Genomic DNA, 24,943 nt, shown 5'->3' on the forward strand with positions numbered 1-24,943 from the left:
GGAAGGCCCTTGCCTCCCCTACCCCCAGCAAACCTAAAAGAGAGAGAAGGAAGGGAAGGGGAAGAGGAGACAAAGGGAAAGAAAACAAAAGAGAAAGAAGAAAGGTAGAGGAGATCAGTTGCGATTTTTCCAGCAAACAAAGTGTAGATCGGGGGGGGGGGGCGGTGGCACTGGCGTACTGATAGGGGAGGGGGGGGGGTACTTGGTATCAATAACATTCAAACGTGGTTCTCTTTATTTCCATAACGGTGATTTACAAATAATGCTGAAATGACATAATTTCCGAGATTTTTCCTCACTTGTTAGTAAATTATACTTTTTTATGCGTTTGTTGGAAAATGGCAAATTCCAAAATTTGCAGTCAGGCAAGAAATGTGCTTTTTTGAGTTGCCTACATGTCAGGGCCCGCGAAATGGCGGGGATCGGAAGCCTCGAGCTCCCCCCCCCCCCCCCCCCCACCCCAGATTTTTTTTTTGGAAAAAAGTATATTAAAGAGAAATAGAAAGAAAGAATAGTTAACTGCCAGTGTCACAAAATAATGAGGTATCAAAATATGCTCATCTGACGGTAATGTAATGCCTAAAAGGGGAGAGGGCGATCCCCCCAGAATGCCGGCCAAAAAACAAAAAACAAAAAAGAGAGGAGAAAAAAGGAAGATCGATGACGTAGGAAAAAAAAGGAGCAGACAAAGAACATTTTTGAAATTCAGACAAGTATTACGAATCGTTTCTCTATAATAATTTCATGAAACCTCAAAGCTTCCGCACTTCGCGCGGGAGGGAGGGGGGGGGGGAACTGAATTAAGACAAGAATTAAGAGTCGAGAACGGCCGGTACAATGATCGGGAATGATCGTCTTCTTTCTCTAATAATTGATTGAAACGTAAAAGCTTTCGCGCGGGAGGGGGGGGGGGGGAACTGAATTCAGACAAGAATTAACAGTCGAGAACGGCACAATGATCGTCTTCTTTCTCTATTAATTTAATTAAATGTCAAAGCTTCAGGGGGGGGGGGGCAAATTTGAAATTATGCGAGCCAAATATTGGTACGTAATGGTGACCAGCAGTGACGTAATAGAGGGGGGAGGTGGGTGCAGGGAAGGGCGAGTTTTTCCCTCCCTCCTCCGAAAGCGGAAGCTTTGACGTTTCATTAAAATCTTAGAGAAAGAAGACTATTCGTTGTACCGTTCTCGACTCTTAATCCCTGTCTGTACTCAGTCCCCCCCCCCCCCCCCTCCGCGCGAAGCGCGGAAGCTTTGACATTTCATAAAATTATTAGAGAAATGAGACGATTCGTTGTACCGTTCTCGTCTCTTAATCCTTGTCTAAATTCAGTTCCCCACCGCCGCCCCTACCGTGCGAAGCGCGAAAGCTTTTATATTTCATTAAATTATTAGAGCAAAAAGACGATCATTGTACCGTTCTCGACTCTTAATTCTCGTCTGAATTCAGTTCCCCCTTCACGCGTGAAGCTTGAAAGCTTTTACATTTCATTAAATTATTAGAGAAAGAAGACGATCATTGTACCGTTCTCGACTGTTAATTCTTGTCTGAATTCAGTTTCCCCTCCCCTCCCGCGCGAAGCGTTGAAGCTTTTACGTTTCATTAAATCATGAGAGAAAGAAGACTATTCGTAATACTTGTCTGAATTTCAAAAATGTTCTTTATCTGCTCCTTTTTTTCCCCACGTCCTCTTCCTTTTTTCTCCTCTCTTTTTTGTTTTTTGGCCGGCGTTCTGGGGGAACCGCCCCCACCGAGGGGTTTTAGGCATTTGATTACGGTCAGATGAACATACTTTTATACTTTTTTTATTTTGTGACAATGGCAGGACAGTAATTGGCGTGGGGTCCAGCGGGCGGAGCCCCCAGAAGCTCAGGGGTTTTAGGCATTAAATTACCGTCAGATTAGCATCCAGGGGTCCGCCTTAGGGCCCTAGGCGGGGTCCAAGGGACAGAGCCCCGGAAGCTGAGGGGTTTTAGGCATTTAATCAAGGTCAGATGAGCATATTTTGATACCTCATTATTTTGTGACACTGGCAGTTAACTATTTTTTCTTTCTTGCTCTCTTTCTTCCTTTTTCTCTTTAATATACTTTTTCAAAATAAGTTGGGGGGGGGGGGGGGGAGGAGGGGGAGCTCGAGGCTTCCGATCCCCGCCGTTTTGCGGGCCCGGACATGTAAGCAACTCAAAAAAGCATATTTCTTGCCTGACTGCAAATTTTCCAAAAACCGCATGAAAAAGTATAATTTACTAAAAAGTGAGGAAAAATCTCGGAAATTATGTCATTTCAGCATAATTTGTAAATCACCGTTATGGAATTAAACATAAACCACGTTTGAATGTTATTTTCCCCAAGTCCCCCCCCTCCCCTATCAGTACGCCAGTGCCCCCCCCCCCCCCGATCTACACTTTGTTTGCGGGAAAAATTGTAAATGATCTCCCCTACCTTTCTTCTTTCTCTGTCTTTTTCTTTCCCTTTCTCTCCTATGGCAAGGGCCATTTGCCCCCCTCCCGATCCCGATCTTGGTGGCGGGAAAATTGCAACCGATATCCCCCTTCTTTTCTTTTCTTCTTCCTCTTTTTTCCTTCCCTTTATCTGCTCTTTTCCTTTTTTCTTTTCCTTTCCTTCCTTCTTTCTTATTTTTTTTTATAGGGGGGGGGGGTGGGCGGGGAGGCAACAGCCTGCGACGCAATGCCCTTTCGCCCCCGGTCTCCTTCTTCCCCTTTTCTTTTCTTCTTTCTTTCCCTTTCTCTCCTTTTTCCCTTTCCCTTCTTTTCCTTCCCTCTCTCTCTTTTTTTGCGGGGGGGGGGGGGGGGAGGCAAGGCCCGCTCGACCCCCCTGGATACGCGCCTGAGAGACAAAGAGGGGGGGTGGAGCTTTTATAGGATCAGCACACTGAGTGTCACAGACCCATGCCGCAAGGAACCATCTCTGTTGAATTCACCATAATACCTTCATTGTTACTACTATTATTGTTTGCTAGTGTATTGAAAAGTAATAAATATGTTGACTTTTATATCAAACTTTTTAATTATATTTTGTCTTTTTTATTAGCATCAAAAACGAAGTTTTAGAAAAGTTGAACCGGGTGAAAGTTGTGTGAGTGGATGTTGATTGGGTATGTCTTGTTGCTGTCTTAATTGGATAATAACTGATTATGAGAGTGACACATTTATTTTGAACTAAAGAAGGGCATGTTATGTGAAAGAATGTGACCTTCCTTAAATTTAAATTTGTGTGGATGTGATAACAACCATTATAGATGGCATATATGCCGGTGAATACATTTTCCAGACTGGTATAGACAATACAAGATAATTTCAATTTGTTTTGGCAAAATGTATAAAAAAAAAACATGAAAAAGCATGTGCTCCCCTACACTTTTTCAGCAATACTTAACGAATACATAAACGTGTGTCTGATTAAGTAAAATGGCAATTAATTTTTATTTGTAATTTAACGACAGTTATGCAAGACTAGTTAAGGCCAAATAAAAAAAAAAACATGTTTAGCGTCCTGTTTTTTCGAAAAATAGGAAGGAGGAGGCCCTTTTTATTTTTTATTTCAAAATGGCCGCTCGGTACATTTTCCCTGACAGTCGGGGCTATTTTTTTTCAAGATGGCCGCCGAAATTTAAAAAAAAAAAAAAATCAGAAATAGAGCCATTTTAGCAGTGTTTTTCATGTTTTTTTTCTTTCAAAAAAAAAAAAAATAAAAAAAAATAAAAAAAAAAATAAAAAAAAAAAAATTTCAAAAAAAAAAAAAAAAAAAAATAGGAGGCGGCCCCCAAAAAGGAAGCGGGCGGGACGCTAAACATGTATATTTTTTTAAATGGCCTAACATTTACAAACTGAATTCCATACAAAAAAAGAAATGGATACTGTTTTGCATTTCAATAAATAAATGACTGATATGCAAGACTAGCTAAACACCTATATTTGACATTTTTTAAATATCTAAGTTAATTTTTTCATTGTGTTTCTTTTTATTTACTGATTTAATTCTTATAAATGCCTGATCTGCAAGACTACGCAAAAAGTTGTTGGTGCGATTCAATTTTCGAGGGCCCAAAAAAAAAAATAGTGCTCACATCCCCCCCCCCCCTTTAATCTTTCTATGCTCATTACTCAGCCAGTATACATTTTCTACCAAAATTGTTTGGCAAATAACATTTATTTGTAATCTTGAACAAGTGTAAGTTTCGTTTGATTCTGTGAGAATTCTTTTTTTTAAAAAACCAGAACTCACCTTTATCTTATCACGTTTGCACACACAACCGTTTATACCAAGCCCCCCCCTCCCCTCTCTCTCTCTCTCTCTCTCTCTCTCTCTCTCTCTCTCTCATTCTCTCTCTCTCTATATGTAAATACATATATATATATATATGATATATGTGTGGGTGTGTATGTGTGTGTATATATAATATCATCATCATCTTCATCATCAACATCATTCTTTTTTTTTCTTTTTTTTTTTCTTCTTCTTCTTTTCTTCTCCTTCATCCATCGGAATTTGAGTCTAAATATTCCCAGGGGGGGACTCAGATTTGGTTTGGACGCCGGGATATGTGCCGTTCAAGCCTCAAAACCCTACCCATTTTTAAGGGTCATTTTGGCAGATGTTTTTCGAAATATTGGTTCTTTTTTTAAAAACAATTTTCGGGTATTCGCCATGCAAAAACCCGATTTCTTTTTTCTTTTCTTTTTTGAAAAACCGACCCATGTTTAGTGATATTTTTGTTTAAAAATGACCCATTAGAGCGGCACACCCATGTATGTCTTAATATGTGAGTACCCCCCCCCCCCCACCCCCGGGTAAATTTTCAGCTGTTGAACTGGGGAAATTATAGTCAAAATCTAGTTTGAACAATTTATTGCAATAATTAAGTTTTACAAAAATCATCAATCATCAATCAGAAAAATTAAAAATGAACAATGAAATAAGGATAATCAAATTACCATTGAATTTACATGTTGGCCTATGCAATATTGCAATATTAAAAACAGATGAACAAATGAACACAATAAAAAATGATTTAATTATAATTAAACCAACAGGAAAAATTAAACAGTACTAAAGCATTACAAACTGCACGATCAAATGCACAATCAAGCAGACTAAAGTAACAACCACGAAAATAAGAGAGCAAAAATAAAATTTAAAACAACAAAAGTCTCAACTAAATGAGACTAATAAATTCTTTAAAAACACAATTATACAACATAATCAGAGTATGTACAAAAGCAGTGCATAATATAATTGTACAATCAAGCAATCGCATAATCAGTAGTAGGCAGGCGCGTACGCAGGGGGGGGGGGGGTTAAAAAAAGTGTCCTCTTACCCCCCCCCCCCCGGCTTATTCAGCGGCTGGGTGAGTCGTTGTGAAATTTTCGGCCCGATTTAAAAATGTTAACCCCCCCCCCCCTCCCCTTGATAAAATCCTGCGTACGCGCCTGGTAGTAGGAACATAATTATAACAATCAACTTCAGGTACAAAATGATCAATCAAAACAAAGTTATTAACTATCGTTTGATAGATAACAACATACAATAATAATGCGTATATCTATATTTTCTAAGACCGCGACAAATTGAGTGTCATGATCGTATATCGTGATCATTTTTTAAATCTCATTTAGAATAAACTGTCTGCCATATCCTCTTTAGGCTAGTTTTACTTAATAAAAAGGAAAACAACACACACACACACAAGTCATCTTCTGAATATATATTGCTCGTTAAAAGAGTTGTTATTATTAACTACGGTTTTTTAAAATTATTATTATTATTATTATTAAACAAATAATGAAGGGTTATGAGTTCAATGGTGCGAATATTTTCATGAGTTGAAAGATTAACATTCTATTCAACGAGGCGTCAGCCGAGTTGAATAGAATTATTGTTAATCTTTCAACGAATGAAAATATTCGCACTATTGAACAAATGAAAAACATTAATTATTTGTTTTATACAACATCGAAGAAGATCTAATAGAACGTTAATCAACAAATTATGCTTTACTCCTTATAATTATTAAAGATAAATTAAAGTTGGAGTCAAGCCTTCTCGATTACATTCAGATTGCCTTCGCGTCAGATACACGCAGAGATCCGCGCACGACAGATCTAGAGAGGTACGCAGTCTGCATATAACCAAAAATGCACGGCGAACCAAAAATGCACGCCCGTGCAATAGAAAATCTATTGAATATCATGTGAACAACAATCCTCCAATCAAATGACAAGGATCCACGTAGGTGTTGCATAAATTATAATAATAACTATTATTAACTAAGGTTACAAAATTCTTACTAATAATAGTGTATATTGTACTGCTACGAATCATGTACAAAGTCAAGTCTCCGAACGCCGGCCGTACGAACGATTTTTAGACAATGGAAATTCGGGAAGTCAATGGCAAAACAGGGAGATTCGTACGAAATTATCGTTCGTACGAACCTTTGTGACCGTAGCATTAGGTGAGCGAAGTCTAGGACACGGAGCAATATTGTCAAAATTTGCATGATTAATGATTTAGGTTTAGACGTTAACGCACGGTTGGTCTCCATGATGCTTTAAACAAACTAAATAGAGTTGAATTATTTAAAAAAATCAGTAACTTAAAGCTCATCTGAAGGCCTACTAGTTTACAGGTGGGATTAGACCACCCTGCAAGGTCACTGGACAGGTGGTTATCTCATCAAATCAGCTCTCACTTAAAAACATAAGAAAAAGAGGATCATGGGGGACCAATGGTCACCGATTAGGCATTGTTTGCTATATAGAGGACGCAAGTAGCTACAAGTAGTGCAGTGGGGCTTTAAAGCATCATACTTTGTCATAACAATTAAGTTCAACATCTGCTTCTTTTTGTAATGATATTTAAGGGCTTTATCAATTATGATAATAATTAGTCTAGTCCAGTGTTTGACCCACTTGTAATTGCGAAATGATGTATTCTACTACAATACAGAGGACAAATTCCTCAGGTAGACAAAGGAACATCCAATCACTCACTGCTATTATATAAAAAAATGTGTAGAACAGGTGTCACATGCATATTCACCTGTTCTACACATTTTTACATAATAGCAGTGAAGGGATGTTCCTTTATCTACCACAGCAATTGTTGAGGGTAGAATGAGGAACTGTATATTTTGTCCTCTTTCTTTGTCCGTCGTGTTCATAGTGTAAGCTCCCTTGAACAACATATTAAAAGTTTCAAGTAATCCAAGTATGAGAAATTCACGAAAAATGCCTAATATGCAAATTAACTGTTCTCAAAGATCTTTTTCTCCTTCTTTCTTATTTTTGTTTTATTGTACGACCGCAACTACTTTCGAAAAATCTACCTAATAATCAATTTCAATAGCCTTGTGCGCCACCTATTTAAATAAAATTCTAACATGACAATGCCGTATTAGGCTAATGTAATCACATTATGATTGTTATTCTTCTGTGATAATAACAATCATAATGTGATTACATTAATACGGCATTGTCATGTTAGAATTTCATTTATATGGATTTTTTGTTGTTGTAAATCTCCGCCTGTGTTCTGATTAACATGATCCAATATTTAAATTGACAATGCCTAGATTGTGGAGCTGAACAATAATGCTAAATTCCTGATCCATAGCATGGTGCTTTTCAGCCGTGTCGGGCCGGATGTTGTCAAAGTAATGGTAGGCTACGTCAGTCTTGTTGCTTTCAAAACGCGAAGAGAAGGGCCAAAAACCGTAGAGGTCTATTTCATCACAAAGCTGTATGGCCATTGAAACCATGTAGAACCCTGTGAAATTAACAACAACAACAACAAAATAACTATTTTTCAAGAAAAACGACGTAGGCCCTAATCTTTTAATGAAACGTTACTTATTACATTCCTTTCACTGTACTATTTCTATAACATGCACAAAATTCTGAAAACATTCTCAAACCACAAAGATATTTATGGTTTTCTTTGAAGGCATCACTGTGCGACACCTTCTAACAGTAATTTCTCCCAACCGTTTTTCCATGAAAATGAGACATAAGACTGACTTTTTAAAATCTTTCAACACTTATGTGAAAAAACGATTTCAGAAGTTTCATCTAAACATGGAAGCCAAACCCCAAAATATTCGTTAGAATAATTTGATTGCACAATCGATCGCAAATTGTAATCGTACGATCGATCGCTACACTTGTGTTACGGGACCCAAAACCGATAACCAAAGTAACTCAAAGGCAGCTTACCAGTAGATAATCCTTTATCTATTGCACCAGTGCTTCCCCAGAAATCTATCACTGATTGGAAGTGTTTGGTATTCATGCATGCCATCTTTGGTTTCTTTCCTTTGAACAATTTAAAGGCTTTCATGACCTCAGGTAATCGTATCCCAAAGCAGGGTATGCTCAAGATGCCGCTGTATTTTGAAACGTCAACATTAAATTTCTTTATCGCCTTCCTTGTCCGGAATCTGCGATATCTGCTCCCAGGGGCCAAATGAAAAGAAACATGATAAAACAAAACAATGAATTAAGATGATGATGATGTGTAAGATGCAGTTGACGATGATAAGATAACAAATGAAATACATGATATCCATAAAAACCACAACGAAATATACTAACAATAATATTGGTAATGGCATTATTAATATGGATAATAATCATAGTTATATTAACTATAACAATAATGATAATAAAAAGAATAATTATTAATCACAATTATGATAATAAAAACAATCATGATAACAATAACACGAACAAAATCATGATAACAATGGTAATAATAATAATAATGAAATAATTTTACTAATAACGATAATAATAACGCTGATAATTTGATTTTGATTTGACTCGATTTGATTTATTTACCAACGTCAATACAGTAATACATGTTCATGTGATGTGTTTACATAATTTATACAAGAAGAGAAATTATTGGTTGGTAAAAGGGGCCGGATAATAGCTCATGTGCTAATCGGGCCTAACCCCTTAAACGGCTAAACAAATCATTTTGGTACAAAATAATACAACTTATATTACTAATAACAATATTGATTTAATCGAGAAGATGAAATAGAAGAAGAAGAACAACAACAACAACAAAAGGAGGAAGAAGGAGATGAAGAAAACGAAAAGGGAGAAGAAAAGAAGAAGAAGAAGGAGAAGTTAGTTTGCTGGTAGTTTGTTTTATTCCGGAGTTTAGGGCGCACTATTTAAAAATACTCTGGCACCAAACGTACGAAGTATCTTCTTTTTCTTTTCTTTTGATCAGTGAATATTTGGGTCGTCACCCAGAGTAACTACATCAGTTAATGTTGTTCTTCCTGCGAGTACTGCAATTATCATCACCCAATCATGCAATGGCCAGGTACTCATTTGTACGCAAGTGTGTGTGGATTCATATCTAGCAAAAGGACATTAGTGCCGGGCTGGGATTCGAACCCTCAACCTTTAGCTTGATTGAGAGACAAATGAATGAACCAACCAGTGCTTGATCAATATGAAATCTCACCTTGTGCGTATTATGCTTGGATTCATCGTAATGTAATCACTTTTCAGACCAGCATCTACTTTGAACGGTGCGAGTGGTGCCAAGTTACATCTGTGATGAATGAATTGGATGACCATGAGTCACAGCAGATATATCTACATTATAATATTCTACCGTTACTTTTATCACGACCACCACTCCTCCTCGTTGTCGGCGTCCTCCTCCTCTATCAACTCATTCTACAACAACTACTTCTACTACTACTATTACTACAACTACTACTATTACTTTTACTACAACTACTACTACTACTATTACTATTACTACAACTACTACTACTACTATTATTATTACTATTACTACAACTACTACTACTGCTATTACTATTACTACCACTTCTTTACTACTACTACTACTACTGCTGCTGCTGATGCTGCTACTACTGCCTCTTCTACTACTACTCACTGGCGTATTGATTGGGGGGGGGGGTGCTTGGGGGCAGTTGACCCCCAAATAAAATTCAAACGTGGTATATTTCTTATTCGATACCAATGATATACAAATGATGCTGAAATGACATGATTTTCCGGATTTTTTCTCTCACTTTTGCCCATTATGCCAGAGGCGGCACTCCCGGGGGGGGGGGCACTGTGCCCCCACTATTTCAGGTACTCCCCAAAAGCCCATTTTTACATAGATGCCCCCTTTCTCTTCTAATAACTGTCCTTTTCCTCTCTTTTTATTTCTGGTGAGTACGTCTTTTCAGGTGCGAGAAATTCCCCTTTTCACCTCTGATATTTGTGCCCTTTTTAATTTGACTCGTGCCCCTTTACTTTTTGATTAGTGTACTTTTTCCTTCTTAATAAGAACCCCCTTCCCTTTCTCTTAAATGCCCCTTTTCAACTCTGATAAGTGCCTCTTTTATTTTCTAGTATATTGCTCCGGTTGTCTCATTTTCGCTCGCTGGACCATTGTCAGCACAAACGTAGCTAGTTCGCCGTCACTACCAAACTAGAATGTTCCAATATGTTGCAGGGTGTATATGCCACTGGGTATGATGTGTGAACCGGGTGTGCGGAAATGGTGTGTTGGGAGGGGAAGTGAGAGTGTTCATGTGTGCTATTGTGGTAATTGTATGTGTGTCAATAATTAAAGACTAATAAATGACAGATGGCTAATCATAAATCTACAATGACGAGTAAACTGTGTACATCACAGTCCACAGATAAATGTGCCTTGAACGTATATAGCAGACGGCAATCGGCGGATCAGACGACACTTGATATCGATGTATGTGAGATTGCTTCGCTAAATATAAAATACAAGAACCTTTTCCATAACTTTAAACTATCATCGATATCTGATAATTAAACAGTTAGTAAGATAAACCTACCAAACTACATAATGCAATGAAATACTTGACTGACAGTAGGGGAGTTTGATGTGGTGCACAATTGCACCCCTCTGTAAATAATCGAATAGTCCATGGCGTTCATGAATATTCATGTTTTTGCTTACCTCGGCAAAATGCTTGCCTATACTAAATGGAAAAATTACGGTGCGGGGTTGGCTGAAATGGACATAATGAACCATTCAGAACTGATCTATAATAATTCATGCTTGTTATCCTTCGTGTGCTTGAGCTATAACCTTACAATCGCGTGGCAAATTGCGTCCAAAGTTTGACTTATTGCACATGTGTTTAGGCAATGGCGAGCTTGCGACCTATTTTGACAAATTACGATGGGTGAACTTTCAAAAATCAATGAGACATGAGGGTTCCAATGAAAGAGCTAGTTTCAAGGTACGTCGGGGTGGATGTACTTTTCGTTTAAACAAAAAAAAAGGATTTTTAACGATTTTTGGGGGGTAAAGGTCCATAGGCTAACATGTTAGGCTGCTGGACTCTGACGATAGGGGGCGTTGTCCAATGAGACTAAACGGAGCTATATGTAAGTACTATATGGATAAGGGCCCCTTTTCTTTTCGATATGAGCCCCTCCCCCTTATCAAAATGCCCCTTTTAACATCTGATAAATGCCCCTATTAAAATCAGATAGGTGTCCTCTTCCTTCAACAGATTCCCCATTTCCATTCTCAAAAGTGCCTGTCGAGTGTCCCTTTTCAGGTGCAACAAGTGTCATTTTCACCTCTGATAATAGCCCTTTTTACTTTGACACGAGCACCTTTTCTTTTCTAATAACTGTCCTTTTCCCTTTTGATAAGTGCCTACTTTTCCTTTCTCCATAACCTGCACCCCTAATTCAAGGTGATTCAGAGCCCCTTTCTCTAGCGCTCGCTCGCTACGCTCGCTTCCATTTATAGATGTTATAAGTATGTTACTTATGAAAGAACTTTTCACTCTTTTTTCATTAGATTGTGCTTAATACTCATCAGGGTGTTTTTTCTTCCTTCTTTGTAAGTTTTAATTTTTTGCACTGGAACCTCACAAATCTTAACATTTTTGCTGGCTCGCTTCGCTCGCTCGAAAATTCAGACTATTACACCCAACAGCACAGTATTTTGCTTAATTAAGCAGTATCATGTTCCACGTAAGAATTAAAACAAAATAGCGATATCATCCCTGGTAGTGTAATCGCAATCATGACGATGTAGGGTTTATACCAATGCATGTTTTTTATGTTTCCTTTTGTAGGTGCCCCTTTTTTGTTGTTGCCCCCCCCCCCTATTTTGGAAGACGTTCCGCCGCCCCTGCATTATGCTACTTGGTGGTGATACGGATTTTGTTCTGACTCCCCACCCCCCCCCAAACAAAAGTTTTTTGCTCATTACCCCACTGCTACTACTACTAGTACTACTACTACTACTACTACTACTACCACTACTTCTACTAGGGTGATCACAATGCCTGTGCACACAGTCTGCCCCATGCACACACACACACAACAGCAGTCAGTTGGTATAAATAGCAATTTTTGTAAATTTATTTTTAAAAAACTAAACAATATTTTAAAAATTTTATTTCACATATATTTCAAGCATACCTTTAACTACAATTCTGTGTAGTTTCATTGTTATAGGCATGTGGGAAATATGTTAAATTATTTAATTAGAATATTGTCTTTTCAGCCATGTGTGACATGGACATTTGACTCGCATTGTTATTCTGCGTGGTGAAAATGCACCTCAATGTATAAAACTCCCCTACAAAAAATGCAATATCCTCATGTGTTTCACTCATTGAATCAAATTGTTGTTTACACTCAAGGTAGCCACAACTGTACTGGGATCACCAAATTTTTTGTTACTCTGAAATTCAGTCCCTGTGGAATGTTATGGCCTGTTGAATGGTTTCTCTAAAAATCGTCATAAATCCTCAAATCTGACATTTTTTAAAAATACAAATATACTGTGATGTAGCTGAAAGTCTGCAAATTCTTATCATATGATCGGTTTTTCTAAATAATTAGTAAAACACATGAGGAAATAGCTGTGACGGTGATCCAAGTAATTTCCATCGCCATATTTTATTGGCATTGCAAAAATATTTGGAATTTAAGGTTAATATTTGGTGTAAATATGATCTATGAATATATGATTTAAAAAATGCCAAAAAAATGAACGGTTTGACTTTCCTAATTTGCATAATGAGTGCGCGAATATATAATTAGCTGAAATGACCTAATTTGCATATTTGATGAATAATTCATGATTTTTTAATATTTCAAATGAAATATATTTCCATACCTGTCTGATATACATAGGTTTCACTGATGTATCATGTTCGGTTTAGATTTGATTACATATGCGCATATTAATTAGGCGGACTTAGTTATTTTCACAACTTTTTCATATCTGCAGATTCGCAAAAATGGCAAAAATGACTTATTTTGTTGGCTTCTGTTTTCAAAACGGTATAGGTATATGAATTTTCTTTTTTGTATTTTTTACCACAAAGATGATATTTTAATTTATTATTTGTGTCCAAGAAAGTGATGAATTAAGTTGTCAACTTTGTCGAATTTTGCCATTTTTGCCAATTTGACCATTTCTGGCAGGTTTTTCGGTAATTTTTGCGATATCAAAAAAATGGTAAAATCACAACGCATTGACCGATTTCAATTCTGTTTTTTGTTTTTGAAGCTTTTATAAAGCTTGATCATTTGCAATCATCAGATAACATGTGTTTGTTGTACTTATTTTTGGTGTGCTATACCTACTATAACCATTACTTCTACTACTAGTACTACTACTAATACTACTACTACAACTACTACTACTACTACTACTATTCATTGTACGACTTCTACTACTACTACTACTTATTGTGTATCTATTTTATTAGTTAAATCACATAAACGTACACAAAGAAGCTTGTTCGGGTAGCAAACGATTACACACATATACAATTTCAAAATAAGATATAATTCTCGGTTTCGTTTTTTCTTGGACGCACTGTACAGTGCGTCCCAGAAAAAACGAAACCGAGAATTATCGATGTTTTATCATAACTTAATCACAATTATAGTTAACAAGTGACACATATTTGGAAAGCTTAGATCCTCCTATTTCGTTTCGTTGAAGATCAGCCATGCATCAGGTCTTTAGTCTTCTGTGTGCATGGCTGATCGTCAACGAAACGGAGTTAAGTCTTTTGTCAACTCTGTTTGTTGCTACGGCAGGTAGCCAGTGAAAACGAACTCGTTTGATCAAATTATGGAAATGCAAGCCTTACTTTAAACAAACAGAACTTTGTTATTCCTGGCTCATTTTTCCTGATTGAGGTGTCATTTGAAAGGGCAGAAATTGAACTTTCTAGAAATGTGATTTTCTTTTTAAAATTAAGATACCGCCCGCCAAATGACTTTTTGGTTTCCTCTCTTCAAATTGCTTTTAATCACTCATGCGTGAGATATGAATCATATGAGTTGCATCAAATGAAAGAAGAGGATCTAAGCTTTCCAAATATGTGTCATTTGTTAAATATAATTGTGATTAAGTTATGATAAAACATCGATAATTATCGGTTTCGTTTTTTCTGGGACGCACTGTATATTACTGAAATCTAATTTGAAACATACGGTGTGATCTAAAAGATTGGCTTTGACAGCCTTTATGTCAGCCATGTAACGCAAATATTTGGAAAGCTGATTCCAGCTGGTGGAGCCTTTACAAATGATTCAATTTTCATTTAAAGCCTCACTGCACTACTTATAGCTACTTGCGCCCTCTATATAGCAAACAATGCGTAATCGGTTCCTGTTGGTCCCCCGTGATCCCCTTTTTCTTATGTTAATTGAGAGCTGATGTTATGAGATAACCGCCTGTCAGTGACCTTGCAGGAAGGTCGAATCCCCCCTGGCCAAACTAGTACAGACAGGCTTTACAAAATGTAGCTCTACGTTAGGGTACCCTTAGCCTCATCTCATTCGTGTTTCTCGTAGTGCGGGTCGATACATCATCAAAAAACAAGATTTTATCACATTTTGTGGATCATGCAGTATAATGCTTTGAGAGATAAAATATTATTCAAAGGTTGCCATGAAAGTTTAGTACAAACATCTTCAGATGAAATCTGCCAACTACCTTTGGATATCATAATGATTCGCAGCTCGTTTATGTAACCTATTTAACAACTTGTAATTCTATACCGATCGACCGGTCCAAAAATTGCAGCCATGTTAGATATGTGACTTTACATAACCCCAATATAATGCAATATATTTCCTTTCCTTTTGAAGCATTATTTACCTTAAACAAATCTCGTACAAAAAATAAGACGAGACCCAGTAGATCTACCGAGACAGGAGGTTGTTTGCCATTGCCCAACATTCTATTCCTGAACACAACAGCCTACAAGCAAATAAATATTGACAGTTCATGTACAGGACTACTGCCTGAGTCATCTCAATTCAATTCAATAATTGATTAAATAAGTCTTTATAAAGTATAGTGCATCGCAGCCATAGGCTGAATTGAGCATGTTTACAATTTTACACTGTTTTTGATACAGTCATATTTAAGATGGGATCAAACAAAATGTGAATTACATTGCTACATCCGACTGTAATGTCTATTATTACATTAAACCTCAATTGTCTCCCTCAAACCCGCTTGCGATCTTTATGATAGGCTGCATAGCTCTTTGAAGATTACTATTAGAAAACTACTACAAATACTACTACTACTTCTACTACTACGACTAATATTACTAATGCTATATTATTACTGATATTACAGAATTTTTCTTTTTCTCTCTCTCCCTTTTTATATGTCTCCTCTCCCTTATTCTTCTCCTCGTTCTCCTTCCTCGTCCTCTTCTTGTTCTTATTCTTCTTCTACTACCATGACCACTACTACTACTACTCCTACTACTACTACTACTACTACTACTACTACTACTACCACCACCACCACAACTATATCATTACCGGTACTAATACTACTGCTACTGCTGCTGCTACAACTATTACTTCTACTACTACTACTACTACTACTACTACTACTACTATCACTTCTAACATTAATACTACTACTACAATTATCAATATTACTAAACATATTACTAATGTGATTGCGACTACTATGTCATACATTGCTACTGCTTTGGATTTCCCAACAAAATTGTTTACCTTATTACATAGTCGTGTTTATCAATACGTTCTCCACAGCCACTGTGTAGAATTGAACCACTGTTTCCGACAAGTGCACACGAGTGATATCTCTTTCCCTTTGGTAGACCTATTGGATCACTCTTAGAGTGGAAATAAAGCAACATGTAGCAAAACAACAAGAGCTGCAATATTACACCCTAATCCCCTAATATTGGCAGATATTTTACATAATCATGTAGACGTCTCACATTGTGCATCTTTAGAATAATCAATGCCATAGTGATGGAGGTGCTTCATGAAAACATTTTTTTTTCTTCCCCTTTGGAAAATTATAGACCTTAGATCTGATTTCAATAAGTTTGATTTGATTTGATCTGATTTGTTTTGATCTGATTTGTTTTGATATATTGATTTCTATATCATATTTCTTCAAAAATGCAAAGTCATGCGATTTAATGTAACATAACTATTTTTGAAATTCAGTGCAAAGTTATATAGCAAATTAAAAAAATTAAATAACATGCTTAATGCATAATCATCAAAAAATTAAAACGCCAGCAGCGTACGTTGAACATTTATGAAAAGCATTAACACATACAACTTATTCCTTGAAGTATGTAATTGACATTAAATATGGTGTAATTCTACATTTCTCTTGAGCACCTAGTCAGAAATGACAAATGAAATAGATGAGTTATCTATCAACGGTAAGCTATATATATGCATTTAATGTATGTCAAGATCAGAGGAGTAACAGCTCTCTGAAAACTCGAAATCTAAAGCTTAAAAAATCGGAAGTAGTCGACCTAAAAAATATCTATCGACTTGATGACATCATCTTATGTTGAATACGCATGTTAACAATTACTTTGCATTAATTAAGCTCGGCTTGTCGCCTCTGCTATATGGGCAAGCCGACCGAGTCCACATGTATTGTCGTCAACGTAACTGCGACAAACTTAAATAACCCCTAGCTGTTAAGCGGTTTTTGGAGAGGTACGGAAAATGGGGTTTTAATTTGCTTTTGTGCATTACTGAAAGGGTAGATAACTGTTATTCCTTTCTATTTGTATTATACATTAATTCAGCTTCCCATTGATATAACATTCTATTTTAATCGGATTTGAGAGGAAAGTTTAGGGGACAAATTATATCCTTCGTTAATAATCTAAATTCTGCTTTAATATGGATCACATAAGGTTCACGGATCGAATCCCGTTTCGGCACTAATATCCTTTGGCATCGCATAATTCTATATATTTTCCACTATGCACTCAGGTGTAGTGAATATATACATACTAGATAATAATAATAGGCAAATATAAAAGTCTGTTCATTCATGCGTGACCTATGAAAGTAGCAGAGGACTTCTCCTTGTCCTCTAAAAACGACACCCTCCGTGATTATCAACACGATCTTACCTTTGAAAGTCGATGAAATATTTCGGGCGTGATTTTTATTGGCTCTTTCGAATAAACTTTTTTTATAGAGTCGTTTATTTTGACGTTCTTTTGATGAAGAATAATGGTTGTGCTATCGTTAAGTTCTGGTCGATATCTCGCAAGCTCTTGTCTAGAGAAAAAGAAATAAGACAAACAGCAACAACAATAGTAAAAGAACGAATGGTAGAAAAGTGGCGCATTTACCATAATAATATTTTTTCTCGTTTTAACGAAATGATACGCTATACTTATTCACACCATGGACCTATTACGAATGGACATTCATCAAGATTCAAGATTCAAGATCAAGATTCAAGATTCAAGATAATTTATTGTCATGTAAAAAATACATAAAATTTGCCTTCGGACATTTAAAGGTGCTATACACGTACATACATATATAAATATATAAATACAGACAAAATAATTACATTTCAACATAACTTTTAACAATCATCACAATTTTAAGAAAGGTTGCATTAAAAGAATAAGATAAAAACTGAGGAAAAGGCAGTGCAGTTTAAAAAGCTTGTTTTGTTTTGTTATTGATCTCGTCCATCCAGGCACTTCCACGCCGGAACACCTCTCCAGCTATCACGCATCAACACTTTTTTTTTTTTTTTTTTTAATAGTTTTTTTTTTATTGATTCCAAACAATACAAATTAATTTTTAGAAATAAAGTACTTTTTTTTTTCCTTGACATAAATTCAAAACATTTACATTACATACATTTTACAATTGATGAAAACAAAAATGAAATCAGTTGTATCATAAAACAAATAACCCCATCCAACCAAACACACAACTACTACTACCCCCCCCCCCTCCCCATCATGCGACACACACTCCACCCGACCACACTCCCACCACACACTGTGCCTAGCCCCCTCAGAATACCCCAAATTGGAGCGACAGACAAAACCGAAACAATCTATTTAAAACATTTAAAACAAAATCATTTAAACGAGGCTACAATAGTCCAGTGTAAAAAGTTCATGAAAACTTTACTTGTTCCCACTTCTGTAAATGTAAGGCCAATTTACCTGCCCTCCCTGCAATATTCTTTTCTCCTTCCCTAAATTCTAACAGTTCTTTTTGAAACTCCCCCAAATACAATATTACGGACTTTCCCCTGCATCTATATATCCAATATTTCAATGCAAAAATGATTGTATTAAACATTTTTATTAGTGGGGAGTTACCAGACAACCCTAACTGAATATTTATCCAGTCGATAGACCTTAATTCCTTTAGCTCAAACTTAGCCATTACATTTTGCCATAATATTTGAACATGTACACACTCCCAGAACAAGTGTAAATATGTTTCTATCTTTCGCTTACAAAATGAGCACAAGTTATCTACAACAAAGCCGAATCTGAATAAATGTTCTCTAGTATATATTGCTCCATGAAGCAGTTTATACTGAATTTCTCTTAGTCTGTTAACAAGAGTAACTTTCCTAGGCCTACTAAATATCTCCCTACATACCTTATTTGAAAAATCTGAAAATTCCCGTCCATCATGAATCTTCAAGACAAATAAATTTTGTAACTTCTCTATAAAATATTCATAAACCTTCCTCGATAATACATCTCTGAGGAGCTTCACAGTACTGTTAAACTGCATTAAAATATCATACTCTTTTACATCCACTAAACTCCAGTTATCCTTTTTTTCCGCTTCTCAAAATAGCTTCCCCAATATTCCATACATCAACAATTTTGTTTCCTTTTAACCCCAAATTTTGAAAATGAGATATTGCCCGCATGCCATTTTCAGCAAAAATATCTTGAGTTAAAATTATATTGCGTGTAAACAACTCCTCATCAAAAATCATTTTCTTTTTCAATAAGAAATCTTTATTGTTAAAAATAATTGGATTATTCTTTTCTTCAAAATTCCTACAACCTTCTAACTCTTCCCATGCTTTGATCATTTCTAAATAGAACTTAGGTACTTTGAAACTGAATAACTTGGAATCATAGTTACACCAAAAAAAAAATCTACCCCCTACCATCTTGAAGCAGAAATCAAAGTATAGCTTCCATCTCATAGATTTTTCTCCGTACAATAGTCTTTTCACCCACATTACCCGTTGGGTTTTCACAAACGAGTCAAAATTAGTCATTCGTAACCCTCCTTCATCATAACCTTGATACAATATTAATCTCTTAATTCGATCTTTCCCATTCCATATAAATTCAAAACATATTTTCTGTATTTCCGATATGACCCACTTTGGAACCACTAGTGAAGCAAAAACGTAATTTAATTTGCATAATGCATATGTTTTTAATAAATGAATTTTTCCAAACACCGTAAGGTCCCTCATCGACACACATACAAATCATCAACACATACACATACATCATCAACACACATACAAAGACACACATACTGACACACACGCACACCCCTATACACACCCCTATACACACCTCTTACACACACGCACAATATAACCGTACACGCCCTACACACACACGGACACTGTAATCAACATGAGAAGTGCTCCGGCATAGAAATGCCTGGATGGAGATGATTGAGACAATAAATTATCTGAGTATAAAATAGCTATTACGCAACGGCGACTTTGAAAGAAGAGAGAAGAGAAAGGAAGAAAGAGAGAAGAAGAAGAGACATTCATGCAAATTACAAATTACTAAGCTCGGGTGTGAAGGGCAGTGTAACGCATTTGCAGATGACAGATGAGTTATTTGTTATTGTTTTGTTTCATTTTTATTTAAAAAATATTATATGTTCAGTATATGATAACAAAACCAAATCATTTTATTGCAGAATTCAAATATTTGTGTTCATTAGTGAAAAGGCAAGATATTTGGCTCTGACAAAACTTTAACAAGAAAGTAGTTGTCATAGGATAAATTTCCTACGAAAGAGAAATCTGCAAATGCGTTACACTGCCGTCATTAAAATTAAATACATGTACATACGCAAATTACACGTGTATAAAATTAAAACATAGATAAAAAAATCGTATCATTATTAATGAATAATCATCATGTGTACACATATTGGACTTTCTGTTAAAAATTTCCTGAAGAAGTTACCCTGTATTTTGACCTTACAAATGCTTCCAGGTATATGTAGATACATTAGTTATGCTCCTTTGTTTATGTAAAGCGCATAGAGACATATTGTATGATGCGCTATAGAAACATATTATTATTATGAATATTATTATTATTATTATGTGTACACAATGAAAGTATTAAACACATGAATTGCACATTATCAAAAGAAAACCTAAGCACTGCTATGCATTGAAAATAACAGTGAGCACAGCTCATCTGTTAAATTCACTGTTGGAAGCTTTGCATGCTGCAATAAAAAATGACTGTCTATATCTCTCAGTCCTCACTTTTGGCAGTCTAATCCTACCAGATCTGTTTACAAACACCTCATCATGGAGTGGGTGTGATTCATCTTTCATTATGATATCAAGCCTGGTCAAGAGGGCTGATTGTACAATGTCTTATAATTGTTGCATGGGTATTCCAATAATTCTACTGGCTTGTGATACAACCCTTGTCAGTTTAGACTTATTTTTCCCTGTTAAACCACTGAACCAAGCTACTGAAGAGAAACATATGACAGACTGGACAACACTTAACAACACTTAACGAATTCATTGTGATTGTCTCCGTCAATGTCGTCTCAATAACATTCCGTACATTTTTATTCACTTTGATCTCATGATGGTCACCGCCAATAAGCCGGGACAGAATCAAGATAGTGATTTTAAACATGTTAATCTATATGCGCAGAAGATAATAAATCGCTTAAATCATGGGGAATCGATGTGCAGTTCTGGTTAATAATTGGAAATTGTTGTTCCGTGTACTGTGTTCTATTTTTGAAAAACATGTTGATATTACCAGATAGGTTGTGTTTGGATTGTTTGTGATTTAAAATCCCGTTTTCCCCAATGTACTCATAATATTCCAGAATTACAACGCACAGGGCTTATAAAGATCATGGCCTTTTAATTGTTTTATATGGTCATTGGTGCGTGCAAAAGTGTGCAAATCAGTAATAATAAATTTCATATCACCAAAATCGTCTGCTTTTCGACTTTACTGCTTCCCATTGGGGATGTTTTTATTGAAGACATACTCTTACAGAGCACACCATCCAAACAAAACCCAAGAGAGGGAAACTGCTCATTTGTCAATGCCCGAAAATGATATACGCAGTCGTTATTGTTAAAACAGCTGAATGTTCTCATTAAGATGCACATAATCAGAAGGCGGTGACTATCATTGAATCAAAGAAGGAATCACGTTGAATGTCCATCTGTAATAGGTCCATGTTCACACTCAGGAACATATTCACACACCCACACGCACACACACACACCGCTGTATTCCCCTCACCCACGCTCACCGTTATAGTCCTCTAGGCAACGTACTTCCTCCAGGCTCCCCGCATAAATGATCATTAAGGGAAATTACTACCAGTACTAGTGCTACTGATACTAGGGACTTTTAGATTTGCGTGGACTGATACGTATGACGTCCATTCAAGGCAGTGCATTAAAAGGACGTCGATCGTAGCATAGACCTATTGTCTTCTAGCGATTCTAAAAGTCCCTACTACTACTACTACTACTACTACTACTACTATTCCTACTACTTCTACTACTACTAATAATAATTATACTTCCAATACTACTACTACTACTAATAATACTACTACCAGTACGATAGTACTAATACTACTTCTGCTACTAATGATAATAATACTTCTACGGCGACCACGACTTCAACGACGATGAGCACTCATACTACTACTACTACTGTACTAAAACCAAAACTACTACTACTACTTCAACTACTTCAACTAGTGACACTACAGTTACCACTACTGCTACTATTACTACGTCTACTACTACTACTACTAATACCAGGGATAGTGCTTATACTACTACTAAAATTAATAATACTTCTACGCCGACCGCGACTCCTACTACGATGACGACTGCTACCATAATACGACAACGATGACGACGAGTACTTCTTTTGCCACTATTACTACTGCTACTACTTCGACGAGTACTACTTCTAATACCACTACTACTACTCATACCACTACTACCAATGATACTACTGCTATACCATGTACTACTGCTGCTACTACTACTTCCAAGAATAACATGACGACTACTACTTATACCATAACTACTACTTCCATATTCCTGTACGGCAATGCATTATGGCTCAAGGCATGGGCACACAGAAGATTTTTTCCTGTTGGGGACCGGGGGAAATTCAATGAATTATTGATAATTTATTGCATTTTTTTTGTGGGAGCTGCCCCCTACCCTAGCCCCCGCTGCGTACAGTCATGGTTCAGTGTCAAAGCAATGGCCTCGTAACTGTGAGGCACCAGGATCAAAACCGTGTCGATGTGCTATATTAGTGCCCTTTTATGGGGCATTAATCCTCATTACTGTCATTTATGACTTAAGGGCGTAGGTCCCCTAGTTGATAAGCATATTAGCATACACAGGCTTTAGCAGTCACGCAAAACAAACACTGGCAAATTATTATTCAATAAAATCTGAGAATGTATAATATTATCTAGATCTATTAGGAATAAATCATTGTCAAACTAATTCCATAAATTGGGGGGGGGGGGGGGGGGGGGGGGTAAGAGGACATTTTTTATTTTATTTTGGTCCCGAAATTTGAAAATTTGACCGATCAACTTTTCGGTTCGTTGGGGGGGGGGGGTAAGGTCACCTTTTTTAGGTCACCGATTAGCATTAAATTTTTTTTTAAAAGATAAATAAAAAAACGAAGGGGGGGGGAGGGGTTTCCTCCAAAACACACACATTACGCGCCTGTCCACGATGCATGTCATGTATTATGTTGCTAATAAAGTGAAGTGATTACACCACGTGCCCTCAATAAAAAAAATATTTTACGCACAATCACATTTATTCTACCAGTGTTCATGCTTTCTCTGTTTTCGTTTAAAGTTTGTTTGTTTTTTGTTTTTGCTTGTTTCCCTCAGTGATATTTTAAAAACAAAACTCTCACCTCAAAACATTTGCATTAGTTTGGTTTGCTTAACAACTGGCATAGTTCATACTCTCACCTCAAGCTATGTGCATTAGTTTGGTTTGCTGTCCAATCCTTCTTGACCAATTTTTCATAAACATACAGAAGTTGGTCACCGATGTCTCTGAAGTTCCAGATTTTACTTAGCATGGAATTATTTTTCATTCTATAATCAACAAAAAGAAAGTTGCGAAAATTATAGCATGAAGCAAAATGATAAAATATCAAAAGGACATCTGTTATTAAATAATTCTTAATCTAGAGGTTTCGTTGTCAGTGATGAATCCCTTTACTGGGAATGCGAAGGCCGCGGGGTTTAAGCCCAGGTGTGGAACTTTTTGAGTAATGTGTTTTATTCACTTTGCTCTTCTACATACAAGCAGGCAGTGATCATTCATGATAAAGAGAGTTATGCTGTACATATTCCATTAGGTTTCATCCAGTCACTTTTCTCGCTATCAATGTATTTTTTTTAATTCGATTTTAGCGCAAATTGCGGGCGTTAATTGAGTTTTTTTTTTAGGTGGGGGGGGGGGGGGTGTTTGTTGTGTTGAGCACAAAACACCACTCAACACGTAGGACAGTGGTCATTATTAATAATACAGGATGTTACTTTCTATAACTTCTACCAAGTTTCAACCGGTTACATTTCCTGCCACATTTTTAGTTTGTGATGTTCCTCAACTGAGTATCAAAGACGGGCATTTGGCATTTGGGTGTGTCTGGATCGCCCAACCCAAATCCTCAAAACGTCTGATAGTGGTCATTCATGGTATACAATTTCCACCGGGTTTGTTGCAGTTACCTTTGTCGATAATCTTGCTCTTTTGTTATTATTGTGACTAAAAAGGGGTGCAAGACAGGTATTCTTTATTGTCCTCATGCACTGACTATCAAAGATGGGCGGTTGGCATTTGAGTGTGTCTGGAGGGCCCATGCAACCCACACCACTCAAAATGTCTGGCAGTGCCCATTCAAGTTGTACAGAGTTGTGCTAAACATTTTCCACCAGGTTGGTATAGGCACTTGTCTTGCTAATCTAGATCAATAAGGGGCCGAGGGGCTGGCCGCCCCCACTAATCTGTGCACGGCAGCTGGACACCCATTTCCTGCCACACTTGTTATTCATGGATCATTGCTGTGTACATGAAAAGTAGTTTCTCTTTTCCCTACAGGCTGGGACCCTCTGGCTATATGATCTTAGTCTATTGTAGTGAATTCTATTCAGGCGTCGGGAAATATTTGCCTCATTGTGTGCATTAAATGAATCCATCTTTGTGTGCAAATGTTTGAATGCAATGTCAGTCGCGCCTTTGAATATTTGTTAAACAAATATATGGCGCCATACAAATGC

General features: G+C 36.7%; 1 protein-coding gene across 1 annotated transcript; it reads right to left on the bottom strand.

Annotated features, from left to right (window-relative positions):
* Positions 1-7,560: 7,560 nt before the first annotated feature.
* Positions 7,561-23,754, bottom strand: LOC115929379 (CMP-N-acetylneuraminate-poly-alpha-2,8-sialyltransferase-like). The gene is made up of 6 exons (XM_030998255.1): positions 23,627-23,754; positions 17,479-17,629; positions 16,076-16,197; positions 9,504-9,593; positions 8,237-8,469; positions 7,561-7,790 (listed from the first exon to the last, which is right to left on the bottom strand). The coding sequence occupies exons 1-6, from the start codon at positions 23,752-23,754 to the stop codon at positions 7,561-7,563; spliced, it is 954 nt and encodes a 317-aa protein (XP_030854115.1).
* Positions 23,755-24,943: the final 1,189 nt, after the last annotated feature.

This window comes from Strongylocentrotus purpuratus, unplaced genomic scaffold (genome assembly GCF_000002235.5).
Source record: "Strongylocentrotus purpuratus isolate Spur 01 unplaced genomic scaffold, Spur_5.0 spur5_scaffold_4, whole genome shotgun sequence".
In the NCBI taxonomy this organism is placed as follows: domain Eukaryota; kingdom Metazoa; phylum Echinodermata; class Echinoidea; order Camarodonta; family Strongylocentrotidae; genus Strongylocentrotus; species Strongylocentrotus purpuratus.